The 18,731-nt window shown below is 45.4% G+C and overlaps 1 protein-coding gene across 2 annotated transcripts in view; it reads right to left on the bottom strand.

Annotated features, from left to right (window-relative positions):
* CHLSN (cholesin) overlaps nt 1–18,731 on the bottom strand; it is a 174,558-nt gene that overhangs the window by 31,900 nt on the left and 123,927 nt on the right. For both annotated transcript variants that reach the window (XM_068109985.2, XM_068109984.2), the window contains one exon: nt 18,128–18,348. In XM_068109985.2, the coding sequence (XP_067966086.2) occupies nt 18,128–18,348 (221 nt within the window). The remainder of the gene's footprint in view (nt 1–18,127; nt 18,349–18,731) is intronic.

The following is an 18,731-nucleotide window of genomic DNA, read 5'->3' as shown; positions in this document are numbered from 1 at the left end:
TTTTTAAAACTGCAAGAAGACCATCACAGAGATTACAATAATGATAGGAGGAGGGATAAGTCAGCTCGACATTAAAATTAATCGCAATAATCAGAAACGGGGTGTTATATTTGTATATGTAGAAAGGTTAGCAAAGCAAATTACGCAAATTGGAATCATTCCAACAAAAGGCAGCTGCTTCAAGCCCAAGTACAATAATGCATAACAGACGGTTTTAGGCAAAGCCGAAAGCTCCTCGTTTGGGGCACGGGGACAGAAGTGAACTGCAAACCGTTGATGTTTTTCTCCAGGCTGCCCAAGATATTCATTACATGAGTAATGTCGAGCTGCTCAGCATTACAAACACCCCGCTCCCCCACACACACTGACAAGATGTTCTGTGGATTGTGCATGTGGATCAGTTTGATTGCTCCCCCGAAACCACAAAAGCAAAGCTGAGAGTAGATGGGGAGGGGGCGGGGTAGGTAACAGATGACAAACTGCACTCATTTGGCACAGAATTGTGCGAGAGAGTAAATTTACCAGCCTGGAAGGTAAAAGCGGAGATGGAGGTGCAGGGTGACACACTGGCGTATTTGGTTTCGGAATATTAATATGGGTAAATGTACCTTTGAAGGACCGACAGGAAAAATGTCTCGCATTACTACAATGATGAAAGTATGTATTTTTCTCCAACACAAAGCACTCGGTGGTGGATTTTGATTCCCGTGTTTGTTGAATGGAAATTTCAGCACCCTGCGACACAGTGGTGACCTGTCAGGAGTATGAGGCTCCACCATTGCACACTTCTGGGATAATGTCTCTTTGGGGGTGGGAGTGAATAAAGGTTGTAAGGTCACAATGGCCGAAATATCTTGATCAGTGCCCATCGTGTTTATCGTTCTTCTTACTGAGCAAGCTTCATTGTCGTTATATAATTAAGCCTGCAATTACAGGTGCGAGAGCTCCATCTTCTTCTTGCCATTTCCACAGAACAAATGTATGTACCAGGTATCAAAAACCGCTACATTTGGGTCGTAAGACTGGGTGACGAAATGACCTTGCCCAGCGGCACATTCAGCTTTCTTAAGGCAATGCCCAGGGGTACGCATTTTACACGTGGTCACCGTACATGGTGGGTCGTACACGTGACAGTACTATTTAACTTTAAATAATAATATCCATTCCTTTCATCAAATAAGGCGCATAAGGCTGCCGAGGCAGTATCATTTGGCTAAGAAATACAATCCTGGATGGGTCACCACTCCGACGTGGGATACTCAAATGGCGTATAACCCCAGTAAGCCAGTACTCTTTTTTTTTTTTCTTTTTTTTTTGTATACTGAATCGAGGCTCGTGAAAGAGCTAACATTTATTTCACAAACAAATCAACCAGACAAACAAAATATACAAAAAGAGAGAGCGGAGGACAAGATGGGGAGGGAAGGGGAAGCACACAACCACAACATTTGAGAGCAGGGAGAAGTGTGGGAGGGAGAGGGCTTGGGGGCAGGAGGCGTGGGAAGGGGAGGGGGGGGGGGGGGGGGAGAGGTATAATAATACAAGGGGACCGAAATTAGCGGGGGTAGAAAAGATCAAGGTTTTGGATGGGGGAGGATAAGAGATGGTGGTGAACAGCTGTTTTAAAGACCTGGAGGGTGGAGTGGGATTGAAGAGAGTGAGGGAGTTTGTTCCAGAGGTGGGATAAAAGAGGAATGAAGGAGTGAAGGTGAGCAGAAAGTTTTGATTTTGGCAGTTTAACCATAAGAGGGTTGCAGGCAGATCTTGTGCGACCTGTAGGAATATTTGGGGGACAGAGCCCAGAGAGGGCTGGGGGGGCAAGGCCAGAGAGGAGTCGGTAGAAGACGGAAAGACCACCAACCTGCCTGCGGTGAGTGAGTGAAAGGCCCTTGGAGTTAGCTTCATCGCGGGAGATTCCAATGATTCTGAACGCTTTGGTTTCAACAGCGTGAAGCCGGGCTAGGTGTGAGGCAGGAGCACCAGACCAGAGGGGAGAGCAGTATTCCCTAGAGCTGCGGATGAAAGCCTTGTATGTGGTGAGGAGCTCAGGTGTGCCAAGGAAGGACTTCGCACGACGGAGGATGCCCAGTCGGCGACTGGCTTTGGAGGCCAGATTTGAAATGTGGTTTTCCCAGGAAAGATAATGGCAAATAGGGACCCAAAAGCTTGAGTGACAGAACTTCTTGGAGAGGATTATTCAGAAAGTGGATGGGAGGGTTTTCCAGTCGGTCTTTTCGGAGAGACATCGTAAGAGTGTGAGATTTATCAGGATTGAAAGACATGTTCCATTTGTTTGCCCAGTCTGTGATTTTGTCCAGGTCTGCAGAGAGTGAGGAGGCTGCAGACTGCCGATCTGAGGGATGAGGAATGGAGCGACAGAGAGTAGAGTCGTCAGCAAAGAGATAGAGAGGATTTTCAAGAGAGTCAGAGAGATCATTGATGAAGACCAGAAAAAGCACAGAGCCCAGAACACTACCTTGGGGAACTCCAGCCTGAACAGGAAGAGGAGATGAGAGAAACCCATTCAGGGCCACACGTTGACTACGACCAGAGAGGAAGTCCGCCAGCCATGCGTGGAGATTTCCATGGATACCAAAGGAGGAGAGTTTGGTGAGCAGAGCAGGGTGCCAGACCGTATCGAAGGCACGTGAAATGTCAAGGGAGACAGCTCTAATTTCCTGTTTGGCGTTGAGGACCTCCATCCATTGTTGAGAAAGCAGAAGCAGCATGTCCAGAGTAGAGTGACCAGGTCTGAATCCAAATTGATGATCAGAGATCAAGCCATTGGAGAAGAGGAAAGATTTCAATCTGAAGCAATGATGGATTCCATGACTTTGCTGATAATTGGGAGAAGGCCGATTGGTCTGTAGTTGCTGGGATCTGTTTTTGCACCTTTTTTGTGCAAAGCGGTGATGTTGGCTGATTTCCAAGCAGATGGCAGATGACCTTGAGCAAAAGAGAGGGTGAAGAGAACAGAAAGAGGGAGTGAAAGAGCGGAAGAACATGATTTTAGGACCCGTGGGCTGATGCCGTCAGGACCAGTTGCAGAATCAGAGTCGAGGGTTGACAGAAACTTTTCCACCTTGTCAGGAGGAAAGGACACAGAGTCCAGGAGCAGCTGGGTACGACTGGGTACGGTGGGTACAGAGAGGGATGGGTTTGGGACACAAGATTTAGAGGCAAACACAGAGTTGAGGCATTTTGCCAACCTCGGAAGGATGTCATGCTGAGTCAACCAACCTGGTGTTATTTCAACAGCGCAACAGGGGGATCAAACTCAAGACCGAGATCTTAAGCCAGCCACCTTAACCGTTCAGCGAACACAAGGCTTACTATGAAATTTTAATCCATGAAAATGTGAAACTGAAAAATTATATGGAAATAAACAATTTTGTTCATGAATTTTTTTCAAACTGAAACATGGCTTTCACACAAATCCAACTTAATTCCTGTCTTTATTATTCTCACTGTGCATGCCAAGCCACAGCCAATGAAGAGAGTTTTCAAAAAGTGGCATCAGCGTGACAGGATTGCGACTTGTGTGATCCAGCAAAGTGAGATATGTATTATGTAGTGTTTAACCAATAAAATGAATGATTGATCTAAAAAGAAAATGTCAAAGAGCAAGAGATGGAGTTCCCAACAGAGAAAAATTGCTCAGAAAGTTTGACAGCGTGCTGATATAGTACAGTATATCTAGAATTGCATGGAAAATTTTCACTTATAATCAGAACGGTTTGTTTTGTGAAATCTTACAGAAAATGAAATAAGGTTACACAAATACATCAATTTGGGGGGGGTTGGGGGGGGGGAGGGCAGCTTTGCAAAATCTAACCAAATGTTATGCAGCTTTCAAACTATTGAAGAACTAAGAAAACGAAATGGGAAAGCGCATTTGATGACAGAATGATGCCATTATTCCTTCACTGCAAAGTAAACTGATGTACAGCCTCACAAAAAAAATACCTAAACACAGTCTCGAGACCAAAGGGTTCCTGCCTACATTACCCAAATAAACACCAGGATCTTCCTTCCCCCAAAGAAAATCTGTCCTGCATACAATCAGTTTAAGCACTGCACACAAATCACATCTACCCCCGTCTTTCTTGGGATATTGAAAGCTTTACCGTGCCTCTTTGGACAGCCACATGTCTTGACCTTAGCATGGCGAGAACAGCGGAACCAAACTGGTCGCACGTGCATGCTTCCCAAATGTAGAAAAGAAAAGAAAAACTACATGCACCAAGGGAAAAAGCACACGTGGCATGCACAACAGCTTGGTTGCACCTCTGAGCCAAATCTGAAGAAGGAAAGACAAAAGGGACAAACAAAACATTGTTTGCGAGCAAATCGTGGCTATCGCCATATGTATGTCTTTACTGTGAACATGTAATCCAACTATTTACCAAATGGACAGCTGAACCCAAACACATCAAACCCTTACAAAATGAGTAAATTAATTAATCATTTGAAGCAAGCAAAGAAAAAAGTTCGGGAGGGGTGGGGGCAGTCTATTGAAAAAACAAGATAACTTTTATGGATGCCGTACATACGTTACATCAGTGGTGTATTAAAGAAACGACTAAAACTATTTTGTAAATTACATCAATGTGCAGAGCTGTGCTTGCCCCTGGACTTTGACTGGGTACAACATGTGTTCTTCATTTAGTTGGCGTGCCTGACCGGTTCCATGTTCTTACAAAGACAAAGTGCGTCAGCATGCATCGGGCAGAGAAACTGCAGAACTTTGCACACCAAAGCTTGGAGTATGCAGCATTCCAGGTGCGCCATTCAAAAGAAAAAAAAACGTCGATGAATGAGGGGATCGACTGCTAATTGTTACACGAGCTATCGTGACATCAGTTCAAAAAATAGTGTGGAAATCTCTGAATCACTCTGCCTGAGGTTTAAGGTGCTCAACGTCCACGTGACCGAGCACTCGCGCATTTCTTAAAAAGCCGTCTCACAGCGCGCGCTCCTTGGCACGGGTTCAAGCAGGCGGATTACAGCTTTCCCTCGTGGTCTTCGACCAGATGAGCAAGCCACACAAATTGCCGTCTTCTCAAAGGATGGCGGCGATGATCAAACATAGGCGATGGTCTTTGTGAGGACTCAAAGCAACAGCTCTTGTTGTTCATCAACGGTCAAAATTTTTGAAAGGCAGAATAAGGGATAAGGAATACTTAGAAAATGCTCCTAAGTGTGCCAAAGTCCTCTGCAGCTGTGTGCCATGGGCTGTATGGTCAAAGGGGCAGCAGGAAATGTAAAAACAACATTCATTCCAGAAGAAATAGCTCCATAGGTAACTGCAAAAAAATATTCCTTTTTTCTTTCTTTCTTTCTTTCTTTGGGAGATGAAAGCAAGCCCCTAGGTTCAACAAAACAAACTGCACATGCTCAAAATAAAAGGCATATGGGCATGCCGTTTGACCACCCAGCCCGGCTCTGTAAGGAAAGAACAGCAATGTTGGTACTTGCATGCGTTTCAGAAATCCGTGCAAAACATGTTCTCAAAAACTGCTTATGACGGACATGTTCGACTTTCGTGGTGACAAAGTTCGATAATTTACTGTAAGTTATTTAGAGTCGTAATGAATTATTCAACGTCACAAAAAACAGTTTTTTTCCTTCACATGCTAGGGTAACCGTAAAATCGATCTCGATTGCTTAATAAGGAGGTGAGTGTGTGTGCATTTGTGTACCGAGATGGAAGTGCCTCAGACCTGGTGACAAATGTCATGCAACCAAAAAAAGTCCTCAGAGGGGGGAGTGTGGGGGCTAGGGGAGGTGACTTCCACAGGTTCCAAGACAATTTTCAGGGTTTTGCAAACAAGACTCCACAATAGTACTGGGCGATAATCGTGTTTTAGTTTTTCTATCGCGATAACGATAATGCATATTTATGATCGCGATAGATGATGCATGTGCAGTCGGGTACAACACACATTGAACCTGGATATCGACGGTGTATTGACTGCTTTGAGCGGTTTGTGTGTTTAGTTTCTCTCAAAATATATTCCCGTATTAAATGCAGCCCCAAATCTGCCTCTTTAAATCCCCAACTTCTTTCTTGAAATTCCTAGAAGTGTTCATTTGCTTTATACAGTGTACCCTCCCTCCTCCCCCAGCCCTCCCCCTTCCACAGATCTACTGACGTCCCTGTTCTCTTCTGTTGTTGCGCTTGTGTGCTTCCCTCTCTCTCCCTCTCTCCCCCCCCCCCCCCCCTCTTGTCTCCCACTCCCTTCATTGCATGTTTTATGTGGCTGTGCATGTTTTCATGTTCAACGTGATAGCTCTTACATGAGCCTCGATCCTGTATACAAAAAAAAAAGCTCTATAAAATAAAGCAGATGATATAATATATAATGTACATTCTCCAAGATGTAATTTAAATGGTATCTATATATATAAAACACAGTTTGTGTGTGTGTAATATTACCGATAGACTCCTAAACGGAGAGGCTCACGTGCTTGATATTTGGCATAGACATGGCCAGTGAGCCTGGGAAGAACATGGCCGACCTAAAAAAAAATATTTCATAATATTTTTTTACCATATTTTTACCTCAGCGCATTTCAGCGAGGGATATTATGCACGGAATCTGACCAGCGGCAGAGCAGCGCGCTGATTCGCTCAGAGCGATCACGTGATGTTCCTTGCCGCCATTAACTCAGTTACGCGTTCGCACGTATTGCAGAGCGAAAAGCGATTTACTAGAGTAGCTCATGGTGGTTGAGTATGCACTTTATTGTACAGACCTAAACTCTTCAGGAATCCACTAATTGAAGGTCCAGCAACAATATTTGGTTGGTAACACATTTGCCACTGACGGCGAAATAGCTGAAATGGCCATACCCCTTTTTGGGCCACGCCCCCTTTTTTGCCGTGACTGTATCTACAGAACCGTTGGACCTAGGAGGTTGCCCGACCACTCAAAATTTGCGCAATGGCCACATTATGGGGGGTCAGTAATACATTTTCATATCCAAAAGTCAATGGTTTTTAAGATAATTGCCAAAAACCGATTTCAACATGTTACGAACTACAATATTATTCGTAATTGTTCCTGTTCCTGTTCCTATTGTTCAATTACTTGATTCCTGAAGAGTCTAGACTAGACTAGAGTCTAGACTAGAGTCAAGACTAGAGTCTAGACTAGAGTCTAGACTAGAATTTAGTCTAGAGTCTAGACTAGAGTCTAGACATGGCTAGAAATTCCGGTCATGGGTGTTTTGTCGTTGAGCCTGCATGCAGGCAGCGGTATCCCATAAAACAACATGGCGTCGCACCGAGAAGCAAGTAGAAAGCAAGATCTTACATGCAGACTTGAAGAAGTATTTCACCGAATGGAAAGAAACGGCCTGTAATGAGAATGTGAGGTACTGGAGCTTGTTTCTGGATGAGCTGTATCCTATCCTGAGAGATCTTACACACTCTATTCGGCAAGGCGATTGGCATCTTTTCGTTTCAGCTGTGCGGAGGTGCATGCCTTTGTTCTTCGGGTTTGGCCGGACAAACTATAGCAGATGGGGTACGCTGTTCCTTGAAGATTGCCTGGACCTACAAAGGAAGTTCCCGGGTATCTACAGATGCTTTACAGATGGTGGATGGGTGATGTACCACACTACCCGACAAGGCAGTGCAGTAGGATTTGACATGGCACTCGAGAAGTGTTACAATAAACCCGCCAAGGTTGCTGGAGGTATCATTGGGATGACCAGACAGAAAGAAGCAGTAGCCTTATGGAATCTCCTAAAGCATGAGAAAGATCTTCATGTGGCACAGCTGCTGGAATGGTGCAACTTGGGAGACAAAGATGACAGTGAGCTGAGCCTAGACCATGAGTTCAATCCAAGTTCTACGAAGATTGGCCATGTTCGTGCAAAGGCCCTTCTGGATTACATAAAATCCATCAACAATCCGTTCGACGCTGGAATCAGACTTCAGAACATCTCTACTGGAGCTGACATTCCCCAGGAGGTTGTCGACGGATTACTTGAATGCCTGGAAATTGGTGAGAAGAGTTATGAAGAGTTTGTTGAGACCAGATTTCAGGATAAGGAGAAGCACCTACATGATACAATCCCTACCAACCGCAAGACTGTTTTCGTGAAACGTACTTCTACTCCGTTCACAGCGAATAAATCGATGGCGAAAAAGGATGCAGCGGAAACGGTTAGGTACATTGACTATGCTAGAGAAAGAGGGTACAGCATGCTAGAACTCCTGAAGTATGAATTGACCAGCACATCCCAGTTCCTCACCACTGAATGTAAAGATGGCATCAAATTGAAGAAGCCCGATAAAGCCTCCTTAGCCAGGGAACTTGTCAGTCGCCTTCCACAGGAGACGAGGAATGTAAAGAGTGACGCTCAGATGACAATAGTGGACTTCATGGCACTTGTGCGTAAACTACCGATGAAAAAGATGGGCCTTCACACATTCGGGGAATTGGCTGAGAGTCTTTCCAACAGGATTCTTGCTACAGGCTCCGTGTCCACAAGAATAGACATTATTTTTGATGTTTATCAAAAATCATCAATCAAGCAAATGGAACGGGCACAGCGAAGTTCCTCAGAACAAATCACAATCACCATTGGGTCTGACAATCAGAAACTCCCTGTCGATCTTGATATGTTCTGGAGCTCAATGTTGAACAAAGTTCGGTTGCAGGAGTATGTCTTCAAGTGGATGCTGCAGAATGTCGAGTCGGACAAGGAAATATTCTTTGGAGGAGTATATGGGGGTGAATGCAGGAAACTGTTAGCTGGCACTGAAACACAGATCGCAGAGCTCTCAAGCAACCAAGAAGAAGCCGACGACAGAATCATGTTCCATATTAATGATGGTGTTGTGAAACACGGGGTTCAATCAGTCTTGGTCGACTCGCCTGACACAGATGTCTTTGTCAACCTCATCTTCCACTTCAACACAACCTGGCAACTACAAAAGCTGTACGTGAAGCTTGGTAACCGGAAAACAAAGAAAACTGTACCAGTCCACATGTTGGTTGATCAACTGGACAACGGTTTGGTGTCGTGTCTCCCAGCCATTCATGCTCTCAGCGGTTGCGACAGTACCAGCAAGGTGGGTCCAAAGCTGTCTGGCCTGAAAGCATCCATCGATCTCTCCCTACTGGAAGGGTTTGGTGTAGAAGAACTGTCACCACAGATAACAAGCAATGCTGAAAAGTTCCTTGTGTCTGGATTAAAGAAGACCGACTGTTCCACTTTCGATGAATATCGATGGGAGCAGTACCACAACTCCAAGAAAGAACTGGACTTCAACCAGCTTGTGTGCTGTTCATCAACGCTACGAGAACACATAAAGCGAGCATTTCTTCAGTGTAAGATGTGGTTGCAAGCCCCAACTCCTGCCGTCACCAAACCAGATCCACTCCAGTATGGGTATGAAGCAACGGACGTTGGCATAACACCAGTGATACTGCCAGTATCGTGCAGGCCCGATGACCTGCCTCCTCCATGCAAATGCCCAAGAGCATGTATGAGTACCAAAACGTGCACTTGCAGAGACAGGAACATTAAATGTGTCACGTTTTGTGGCTGTAGTAAAGGCGAAAAGTGTAGAAATCCAAATAAGTAAATTCCAAAATAGGATGATGCAAAAGGTATAAGTGTCATATAATGTTGTGGCCTTGGTGGTATCATACAATTGTAGTTCGTAACATGTTGAAATCGGTTTTTGGCAATTATCTTAAAAACCATTGACTTTTGGATATGAAAATGTATTACTGACCCCCCATAATGTGGCCATTGCGCAAATTTTGAGTGGTCGGGCAACCTCCTAGGTCCAACGGTTCTGTAGATACAGTCACGGCAAAAAAGGGGGCGTGGCCCAAAAAGGGGTATGGCCATTTCAGCTATTTCGCCGTCAGTGGCAAATGTGTTACCAACCAAATATTGTTCCTGGACCTTCAATTAGTGGATTCCTGAAGAGTTTAGGTCTGTACAATAAAGTGCATACTCAACCACCATGAGCTACTAGAGTAATTGTGTTTTTTCACATTTCAGCGAGGAACATTGCCATTCACACCACATAGGTTTTTTTTTCTTTCATCTTTACGAGATCCATATTTTTTATTCATATTTACCTCAGCACATTTTAGCGAGGAATATTATACACGGATTTCTGATCAGGTGGCAGAGCAGCACGCTGATTCGCTCAGAGCGATCACGTGATGCTCCTTGCCGCCATAAACTCACAGTTACGCGTTCGCACGTAATTCACACGTTCAAAACAAACGAGATCCGCGAAGCGAGTTGGTCGAGTCGTGCTAACCAAGATGGCGACACGGCGGCTTCACTTTTCACGGAGTATGAGCGTTCTATATATTTTCAATTCAGTGCGCCCGACTCGCTCACGTACTTGATTTGTGGCATAGACATGGCTATTGGGCCTTCACGGTGTAATTTGTGCGAGGCTTTTGCCCGAGTGAGCTTGAGTCGAGAGGGCGAATGTACGGGTTGGGAATGTACGGGTCTCCCTTCCCCCACCCGGCAACGCCGGTACTGGAGGGCGTCACAGGATCGGTGAGTCTCCAAAATCCGCTTCGTGCTGTTGCGAAGATGCAGGACGATGTCGCGATTGTTGTGCTGCTCTCCGACCATGAGAACTGCAACGTCATTGTTGACTGGCCCTCCCCTTCCCTCCCCCTCCACCCTACCCCTTCTCCCTTCCCCCTCCATTTTTCCCCCTCCCCCTCCCTTTTCCCCCTCCCCCTTCCCCTCCCCTCTACCCCTCCCCCCTACCCCTCCTCCCCCTCTCCCCCTCCCATCCTTCCCCCTCCCCCTCCCATCCCTCTCCCCCTCCCATCCCTCTCCTCCTCCCCTCCCTCTCCCCCCTCTTCTCCCCTCCCCCCCGTTCCCCTCCCCTTCCCTCCCACGCCCGGCAATGCCGGGTACTTCTGCTTGTATCATTAAACAATAAACATTAAAACAAACCAATTAATGAACACGCCGAGGGCGCTGCCGATGTCAAAATTGCTGATCCGTTTGAGTTCGCTTTGTCTGTGCATGAAGTTAAGCACTTAGGGCAACATATTGTCAAAGATCGACAGGGTATACGTACTCGGTGTGTGGAGTTTTGGCTTTGAGGACAATGATAAGCAGAAAATCTCGTTCTTCTCCTCTCAGTCCTCAATGTTCGCGATGGACCGAACAAGCGGCAAACATGGCGACGTTGTTTCATTTTGCATACCGCGAAGTTCAGTTCAACATCAAAGTTGCTGTTCTTTAACAGCCACTATTAACCCACCTTGTGGGGTCGACCGTGGGAAGCTTGGCCCAAGTCATTCAAGAACCGGCTGGCCAGGCCTGACATTCGGCGAGTTAAGGCAGGAATTTGAAATTTGGCCATGGTACCGGCGATACTCGCTTACTCTTTGCAAAGGATACAATGGGATCTTTAACATCCACCAACACATGCTGGCAGACGGGACCGCCGGTTTAACGTCCATCCGGGGGACGGCACACACATTGATGAATCACCCTGCCTGTGAAACACCAAACAACAACAACAACATGCATTTTAAGGCCATTTTCCCTGCTAGAGCGGGGGTTAGCCTTGCGGTCCCCATGACAATCTTCTCCATTTTGCCCTATTTTCTGCATCTCCCCTTGTTAACCCTCTTGCCCGCATTTCTTCTTCCACCATCTTTAGCCAAGTCTTTCTCGGTCTTCCCCGTCCTCTACTTCCTTCTACATTCATTTCCATCACTCTTCTCAACCAGTCACTTTCATCCTTCCTCAACACATGGCCAAACCATCTCAACCTGTTTCTCTTCACAGCATAAATCACAGGCTCTATTCCCATCATCTTTCGCAATTCATCATTTGTCTTCCTCTCTCTCAACGATACTCCACACATCCACCGAACCATTCGCATTTCCACCATTTCCAGCCTTCGTTGCTGCTCTACGTTCATTACCCATGTCTCGCTCCCATAAATCATAACACTTCTCACACATGCAGCATACACCTTTCCCTTCAGCTTCAACAACACTCCCCTCCTCGTCAGCACGCCACTCAGTTCCCAAAACGTCTTCCATGCACATCTCACTCGAGCAACCGTTGCCGAGTCTGATCGACCTTCTCCATTCAGCATGTCTCTGAGGTAGCAAAATGTTTTCACACCTTCCAGCTTCACGCCGTCTCCAAGATCCAACTCAACATTTCCTCCATCTGCAGCTCCCTCTGTGCACACCTTACATTTGAATGTAGCTGCCACACTGGTTAATGACCCTCTCAAACCACTACATTTTTGATGAACCCACTCAGCGCACATTGTACATTGAATGGAGTTCACTCTGCCACCCTTCCTGCAAACAGCACACGGCCACTTCCCAGTTCTTTACACCTCACCACATTCTTTACCACTTGCCATCACCTTCGTCTTTCCGATATTCACCTTCAGACCTTTTGTCTCCATACATTCCTTCCACTTGTTCATCTTTTCCTACAGTCCATCCATACTGTCCGCAATCAACACCAGATCATCTGCATACAACAACTCCCACGGTAAACCCTCCTTTACGTTCTGTGCCAGCACCTCCATCACAGCTACAAATAGTCGTGGACTTAGTACCGCCCCCTGATGCACTCCCACCTTCACCTCAAACTCACCACTGTTCCCGTCCTTCGTCCTTACAGCTGTGCGCGGTCTTTTGTACATTGCCATCACTACTCTGATCAACCATTCCTCCACTCCTAACTTCCTCAATGCCCATGTCACTACTTCATGTGGAACCCTATCGAATGCTTTCCCCAGATCAACAAACCCAAGAAACAACTTCTTCCTCTTCTCCATGTACTTCTCCTGCAACTGCCTTACAATAAAAAGCACATCTGTCGTTCCTCTTCCTGGCAAAAATCCAAACTGCATGTCGTCGATCTTCACTTTCTTCCTTATCCTCCTCTCCAACACCCTTTCCAATACCTTCATTCCATGCTCCAATAACTTTATCGCTCGATACGAGCCACAGTCCAGAGGGTCACCTTCCCCCTTGTATAGAGGGACAAGGGTACTCAGTTCCCAATCCACTGGAATGCGGCCTTCTTTCACCACCATATGACAGATCTGTCATTCTCTTCACACCCCAACTTCCTGCTGCCTTCAACATACAGTCACGTGAAAAAGTAAGTACACCCCATGTAAAGTTTTGACTTTTTCAACATATTTCAACACACAGCTATTTGATCTTCATTTCAACAATATTGATCGATAATGGTGATATAATATCACAAATATCATGAAACATTTACATTTTGTAGTCCATTGTATAATTTAAATAAACATAAATGCAAATTTCACATGTGGAAAAAGTAAGTACACCCTTGGCTCTAATAGGTGGTGTTGCCTCCTTTGGCAGAAACAACCTCAAGTAGGCGTTTCTTAAAACTGTCTACCAGTCTCTGACATCAACTGGCAGAAATTTTTTGCCCACTCCTCCATGCAGAATTATTTCAGGTGTGCGATGTTTGAGGGGTTTCTTGCATGCACAGCTCGTTTCAAATCCCCCCACAACATCTCGATGGGATTTAGATCCGGGCTTTGACTTGGCCATTCCAGAACCCCCCATTTCTTTCTTTTCAGCCATGCCTTGGTGGATTTACTGGTATGTTTAGGGTCATTGTCATGTTGCAAGGTCCACCTTCGGTTGAGCTTCAACTTCCCGACAGATGGCCTCACATTACCCTCAAGCACCCTCTGGTACAATGAAGAATTCATAGTGGATTCTACAATGGTGAGCTGCCCAGGCCCTGATGCAGCAAAGCTGCCCCAAACCATAATATTTCGACCACCATGCTTTACAGTTGGTATCAGGTTATTTTGGTCAAATGCTGTCTTTGGTTTTTCGCCAAACATGTCTTCTGGTACTGTGGCCAAATAGCTCGACCTTTGACTCATCTGTCCAGAGCACATTGTTCCAGAAGTGCTGGTCTTTGCCTAGGTGTTCATTGGCAAACTTTAGTCTTGCCCTGATGTTCTTTCTGGACAGCAAAGTTTTCCTCCTGGCACACCTCCCATGTAGATCAAATTTGTGCAGCCTCTTTCTGATGGGAGACTCGTGCACTTTGACATCAACAGTAGCAAGAGCTACCTGTAGGTCCCGTGATGACATTCTGTGGTTCTTAGAGACTTCTTTCAGCATCTAGCGGTCTGCCCTCGGGTTGAACTTGCTGGGGCGGCCTGGCCTGAACAAGTTGGCAGTTGTTTGGAATCTTCTCCACTTGTGGATGATCTTCCGCACAATCGAATGATTGATTTCAATTTATTTGGAGATCTTTTTAAATCCCTTCCCAGACTCGTAACCTTCTTTCTGAACCTTCTTTCTGAAGAATAACCTTCTTTCTGAAGGCCCCAGAGAGCTCTTTTGATCTAGGCATGGTGACGCCGCACACTTCAAGAACAAAGAGCAAACCAAACTAAATGTCTGATGTTTAAATAAGACAGGTTCCTCCAAGATCCTGTCTAACAATGTTCTAGTCATTTGCACCTGAACGGGTGCACCTGATTCTAATTTTAGGTATATGAAGTAGTGATAAATGTCGGGGTGTACTTACTTCTTCCACATGCGAAATTTGCATTTTTGTTTTTTTAAATTATACAATGGACTACAAAATGTAAATGTTTCATGATATTTGTTGTATTATATCACCTTTATCTATCAATATTGTTTAAACTAGGGCATGCCCGTACTATATCTATATCTAAAATTATATCCCCCCCTCTATTTACATGAAATGTTTTGGTTCATGAAATGTTTTGGTCCATTCGCAACGCCAAAGCGAACGGCGAACGCTTTACATGAAATGGTTTGGTCCATGAAATGTGTTGGTTCATTCGCAACGCCAAAGCGAACGGCGAACGGCTTGCGAGTACAGTGACAATCCCCCCCCCCCCCCCTCTATTTAGATGAAATGGTTTTTATTAGTTTTAAAACATAGTTTAACGCCAACATAGTTTGCAAACGTGAAATAAATGAATACGCTCTCAAATGTGCCATCCGAGGCAGAGTGTGTCCGCCACGTTCGGCACACGCGATAGCTCGCTGCTCTCTGATTGGTTGAATCGTTTTTTGGACATAGCTCGGTAAGTAATTGTCCGATTAATATGAAACCTTGAAAAGGCACATCCTCGGGTCCCCAGCAATATACCTGGCAAGTTTAAAGTATATCGGACCCGTGGTTGTCGAGAAACAGCGGTCACAGACAAACGTACAAACAAACAAACACACAGAGATTACTGGAATTATAGATAGATGAAGATCAAATAGCTGTATGTTGAAATATGTTGAAAAAGTCAAAACTTTACATGGGGTGTACTTACTTTTTCACGTGACTGTATCTCCCACAACTCCCGTCGGCCCTTCCGCTTTTCTACTCTTCATTGCTTTTATCGCTTCCTCAACTTCCTTCTCAGTTATCTTCTCTGCCGGTCCTAAAACTGGGTTACTCTCTATGTTGCCATCCCATTCATTCTCTGCATTTAACAGCATTTCCATATATCTCTTCCATCTTCCTTTAATTCCATCTAGGTCCACAACGATTTGTCCCACTTCATCCTTCAAGCAACTCACCCCCATCACATCACACCTCTCTTTCGCTATCTGCTTTGCAATCCTGAATACCGCTCTCTGACCCTCTTCCGAATCCAAGCGTTCTCCTTCCAGGATGTGAAACACCAGGATGACAGTTTATCGCTGGGTCAGGATTCAAACCCAGGCTAGACACCTTAGACATGTGTATACCTCTGGCCATCCTGTCAGCCCACGAAGTTAAACAACAAAGGCGTAATTTTAAATGCCTTGCTCGGTGTGTACCATTAGCAAGCAGCTTGCTGGATGTGTTCCGCTAGCGAGTAGCTTGCTCGGTGTGTTCCGTCAGCGAGCCGCTTGCTCGGTGTGTTCCGTCAGCGAGCCCCTTGCTCGGTGTGTTCCGTTAGCGAGCCGCTTGCTCGGTGTGTACCGTCAGCGAGCCGCTTGCTCGGTGTGTTCCGTCAGCGAGCCGCTTGCTCGGTGTGTTCCGTCAGCGAGCCGCTTGCTCGGTGTGTTCCGTCAGCGAGCCGCTTGCTCGGTGTGTTCCGTCAGCAAGCCGCTTGCTCGGTGTGTTCCCTTGGCGAGCCGCTTCCTCGGTGTGTTCCCTTGGCGAGCCGCTTCCTCGGTGTGTTCCCTTAGCGAGCCGCTTGCTCGGTGTGTTCTGTCAGCGAGCCGCTTGCTCGGTGTGTTCTGTCAGCGAGCCGCTTGCTCGGTGTATTCTGTTAGCAAGCAGCTTGCTGTCGCTTGCCAAGCCAGACGTTATGTATCAACCACTTTGCAAACTGCTCGTTGAGTCACTCGGCAAAGTAGCAAATCAATTTCGTCCACGTAAAATAAGGTTAGACTTTAAACAAATTGCAACAGAATTATGAAATAAATAGTACAAACACAGGTAACTCTATGGCTATTCAGTTTGTTTTTATGTGGATTGTAATTGCAAGCTCGGCTAACCCCCGCTCTTGCAGGGAAAATGGCCTTAAAATGCATGTTGTGTTGTTGTGTTGTTATTGCAAGCTACATGGCTCTCAAGGCACAAATTACATTATTAGCGCCCATTGGACTTAGTCTGAAACGGTGCTTATGGGGCTTATGGATTTGGTCTCGTGCGTCTGTGCATCCGCAACCATATCTCAGAGATGTATGGACCAATTTTATTCATACTTGGAACACAGACAATACATGATGGCATACATATGCGCATCATTTTTTTGCAATCAGAACCAAGATAGCCGACTGGCAGCCATTTTGTTACTTAAGCGTGTATCCAACAATTTTTCGGACATGCATGGTCCCATTTTCTTCAAACTTGGCACAAAGACAATACATGAGTATACATATGCAGAAGATTTTGTTTTGTAATTCGACCAAAGATGGCTGAATGATGGTCTTTAACTCTGTACAGCAAAACTACTAAAACCACGGCAGGGGTATGACTTTTTATGTCTTTTTCTTCTTGTTTATATTATAATATTATCGTGATAATCGCGATAATGAGGTCCATTATCGTGATATAGGTTTTTCCATTATCGCCCAGGGCTACTCCACAACATAACACACAATAATGAGATGCCCCGTGTAAAGGTAATAACGGGGAGCATTTTTGTAAATATATATACCCCGGTTGGGGAAAGGGGGGAGGGGTAACCCCCTCTTTTTACGCTTCTAGAAAGACATGGCAATATTTTTAAGGGTGTGGGGGATGGGAGGGAGCACCCTCTCCGTGGGAGTTGAAGGTTTTGTGAACATTAATTTCTATACTGGAGGTTGAAGATACTGATAAAGTTGATATGGTTGAAGATACATTTCTATACTGGACATATTCTTTGTATTTCGTGGGGGTTGAAGGGTCTGCTGCTAGAATCTCAAATCATATTAGATTGCAAAAAAGAATAAATAGCACCGCAAAGCAGGCATAACCCCTCAGCCCATTCATGGTGAAAGGAAGCCGTGGCGGCCATATTGAAAATCGCAGCGCGCCCATTTTCGAAAGGCACCTTCCTCTACTCAACCCCAACACACACTGTGAACATGGATTTAATCAGACAAGCCGTTCTGCTCGAAATTGACGGAAACCAATTTCAAGATGGCTACCGTGGTGGCCATATTGAAAATCGCAGCACGCCCATTTTCGAAAGGAACCTTCCTCTACTCAACCCCAACACACACTGCAAAAATGAATTTAATCGGACAAGCCGTTCTGCTCAAAATTGACGGAAACCAATTTCAAGATGGCTACCGTGGCGGCCATATTGAAAATCACAGCGCACCCATTTTCGAAAGGAACCTTCCTCTACTCAACCCCAACACACATTGCAAAAATGGATTTAATCGGACAAGCCGTTCTCCTTGAAATTGACGGAAACCAAAAGTTGACGGACGCCCGGACGACAATACCCCTTAGCCCATTGGGCTGAGGGGTGAAAACCCATTGAAAATAAACATTCAGCTGCAGAGACTTCAAAGAAGCGGACTTCAACTACAGATAACCGACAATACATGATAAAGAGAGCATGTAGGGAGATTCCTTGGTGCTTCATGAAAGGCTTCACAAAAACCTTGTCTTTTCATACCTTTTGAGGTAGTCCAACGCATGATCTTTTGCGAAGGACTCCATGACCTCCTTTCGTTTTTTGCGGGGTATAGGTTCTCCTGCCTCCCGGGCCTTTCTCCTCAGCTCCTTCATTTTCTCTTTCCTCATCTTCCTGACAAAAGTATACTGCTCAGTGGCAGACATGCTTTCTGTTGTTGCATCACAAAGTGTTTCCATCGTCTCTTCTGCTGCATCCTCGTGCTATACAACACACAACAAAAACAGAAAGAAATGCTTAAAAATATTATTTGCACTTCGATACAAGAATGAAAGAAATGAACCATAGAGATTTTGCTTGCTGACAATGCAAGCATGCAGGAACAGCCTTAAAGCACTGTGCTCTTAGAAATGCCAAATAAACACAAAAAGCCTAATATATTGTGCTCTATATTGTTCACCAACGTATTGAATCGTGCATTTGCTGCAAGACGAAAGTAAGATAGTTGTGAGCAAACCGAGAGTTCTTTGAACCTCCCCACAGTCATCAGATTTCCAGACAATATCGAACTTTTGAGATGATGTATGAATGCTAACGAGGCCTTTTGCGCATGTCAAAAGCGTGAGTTTTCAGGGACTCACTTCCA

Source organism: Myxine glutinosa, chromosome 3 (genome assembly GCF_964187855.1).
Source record: "Myxine glutinosa chromosome 3, kmMyxGlut1.1, whole genome shotgun sequence".
NCBI classification, from domain to species: Eukaryota; Metazoa; Chordata; class Myxini; order Myxiniformes; family Myxinidae; genus Myxine; species Myxine glutinosa.
Note: the sequence above shows the minus strand (reverse complement) of the source record. Positions and strands in the feature narration are given on the sequence as shown.